The following is a 2355-nucleotide window of genomic DNA, read 5'->3' as shown; positions in this document are numbered from 1 at the left end:
TGTGCGCCTGATGCAGGGATATAAGGCCAATGATTTACTATTTACTGCCAGATTAGCATGCAAACATTACATAATCACATAGTTTTTGTTTGGTAGTAAAACTACTAAGTATGCAGGGATATAAGGCCAATACTGAATGATTTACTGCCAGATTAGCATGCAAACATTACATAATCACATAGTTTTTGTTTGGTAGTAAACATAGCAACTACTAAGCAATGCTCTGGCAACCTTCTTCAACACCCTAACAACCAAACACAACAGAACCTTGAACACCTTAGTAACACCTTAGCAACCACATTGAACACCTTAGCTACATCCTTGAACCCCGTAGTAAAGACTTCGCAGCCATTTCCACAAGCAATGCCCTGGCATCCTCTCTCAACACTCTAGCAACTACCCAAGCACCTTAGCAACAACCTAGAACACCCTAGTAACGCCTTGGCAACAACTTTGTAACCACCCCAAACACCATAGCACTCACCAAACAATGCCATGACAACCTCCTTCAACACCCTAGAAAACCACCCAAGCACCCTGACAACCATCTAGAACACCATAGTAACACCTTAGCAACCACCCACAACATCATAGCAACCACCAAAAAATGCTCCGGCAACCTCCTTCAACATCCTAGAAAATCACCCAAGCAACAATATAGAACTCCCTAGGGACACTTAGCAACTACCAAGAACACCCTAGTAACACCTTAGCCACCACCAAGCAATGCCCTGGGAACACTCTAGCAACCACCCAGAACACCTTAACAACCACCCAGGAAAAAATAGCAACCACCTAGCAGTGCCCTGGTAACGATTCACAAAACCCCAACTACTGCACAGCAACACCTTAGCATTGTGCTGGCAGTTTTTACATGGACAAACACCACTTACTATAAGAAATCACCTAGCTACTATCTAGCAAAGTCCTGGATACCACCCACAACACCCTAGCAACTGCATAGCAACACCTTAACATCACCCCGACCATTTTTGCATCAGGAAAAAAACATTTACCATAGGAAATCACCTAGCAACCACCCAGAACACCTTAGTAACACCTGAACAACCACCCAGAAAACCATAGCCATAACCACCTTGCATAACCACCTTGCAGTGCCCTGGAAACCACCCACAACACCCTAGTAACTGCATAGTAACACCTTAGCATTGTCCTGGCAACTTTTATATGGGCAAACACCATTTACCATAAGAAATCAACTAGCAACCACCCACAACACCAGAGCAATCAACTAACAATGCCCTGGAAACCACCCACAACACCCTAGCAACTGCATAGCAACACCTTAGCATTGTTCTGGCAACTTTTAGATGGGCAAACACCATTTACCATAAGAAATCACCTAGCAACCACCCAGACCAATCTCCTACGGCATTGAAAGACCTTCTTCAGATTTTTCATATGCATCTGTTGTTTTTTACACACAATGTACTGGTTTTTATCTCTGTCTGTGTTTCTGTAGGTTGGAGGGAGGTGGATGGTCTTCCGCCCCGCCAGCAGGGTCTGAAAGAGGCATTAGAGCAGCTCCTGGGGGAAATTAAAGGGGCACACCGTCACTGTGCCTGCCACGGTAAACACTACTGGACCTGAATTAAACCCCCCTCATTCACGCTGAGCAGCAGCCACAAACATTACAGCACTTTAAAACAAATGCCGAGTTAACATTTCAGAGGGCTGGAGCGTGCGGGTCCTGTTTGTTGGTTTTAGGGCATCAGCACTGAGGGTTTATTTCACTGTGAGTTAAAGGGGATAAATTATACTCAACTGCAGGGCGTAAAATACACACAGACTCTATGAGGAAATCACCGGCTGCAGATGCTTTACTTTCATTCACACACAGCATAAAGATTTGCACCCATTTTAAGTCACTTGAATTGGGATCTGTTAAAAAAGACTGGACATTTACTGGCAAAAACATCTGTTGGATGCTATAGCTTTATCATAGTACTTTGTACATGGTCGTAATAACATATTTTTGGTAGTACTTTCTATTTGAACCACAATGTAAATATCTTTGTACATGAATATAATAATTTCATAAAACATTATCCTTATTTCAACCCTAAATCAAAAGAAAAAATAATGAGATGTTTTGCACAACAAAATGCAGCTTATTTTAAAGGGCACCTATTATGCAAAATTCACTTTTACATGTTGTTTGAACATAAATGTGTGTTGGCAGTGTGTATACACAACCACCCTATAATTATAAAAATCCCCCCGCTCTTTTTTAATCCCCATAATTCATAAGCAGTGTCTCTGAATAAGCCATTGGCAGAATCTGTAAAATGTGACGTCACACTGTACACCCCCCCCCCCCCCCCCCCCACTACA

At 42.7% G+C, this 2355-nt stretch overlaps 1 protein-coding gene across 1 annotated transcript in view; it reads left to right on the top strand.

Annotated features, from left to right (window-relative positions):
• The window catches only part of LOC107667117 (ankyrin repeat and fibronectin type-III domain-containing protein 1-like), a 95660-nt gene that overhangs the window by 78929 nt on the left and 14376 nt on the right, over window positions 1–2355 (top strand). Inside the window, exon 13 of the mRNA XM_016458702.1 lies at window positions 1484–1591. Coding sequence (XP_016314188.1) covers window positions 1484–1591 — 108 coding nt within the window. The remainder of the gene's footprint in view (window positions 1–1483; window positions 1592–2355) is intronic.

This window comes from Sinocyclocheilus anshuiensis, unplaced genomic scaffold, assembly GCF_001515605.1.
Source record: "Sinocyclocheilus anshuiensis isolate Anshui unplaced genomic scaffold, SAMN03320099.WGS_v1.1 scaffold415, whole genome shotgun sequence".
Classification (NCBI taxonomy): Eukaryota; Metazoa; Chordata; class Actinopteri; order Cypriniformes; family Cyprinidae; genus Sinocyclocheilus; species Sinocyclocheilus anshuiensis.
This window is presented reverse-complemented; position numbering and strand designations above follow the sequence as displayed.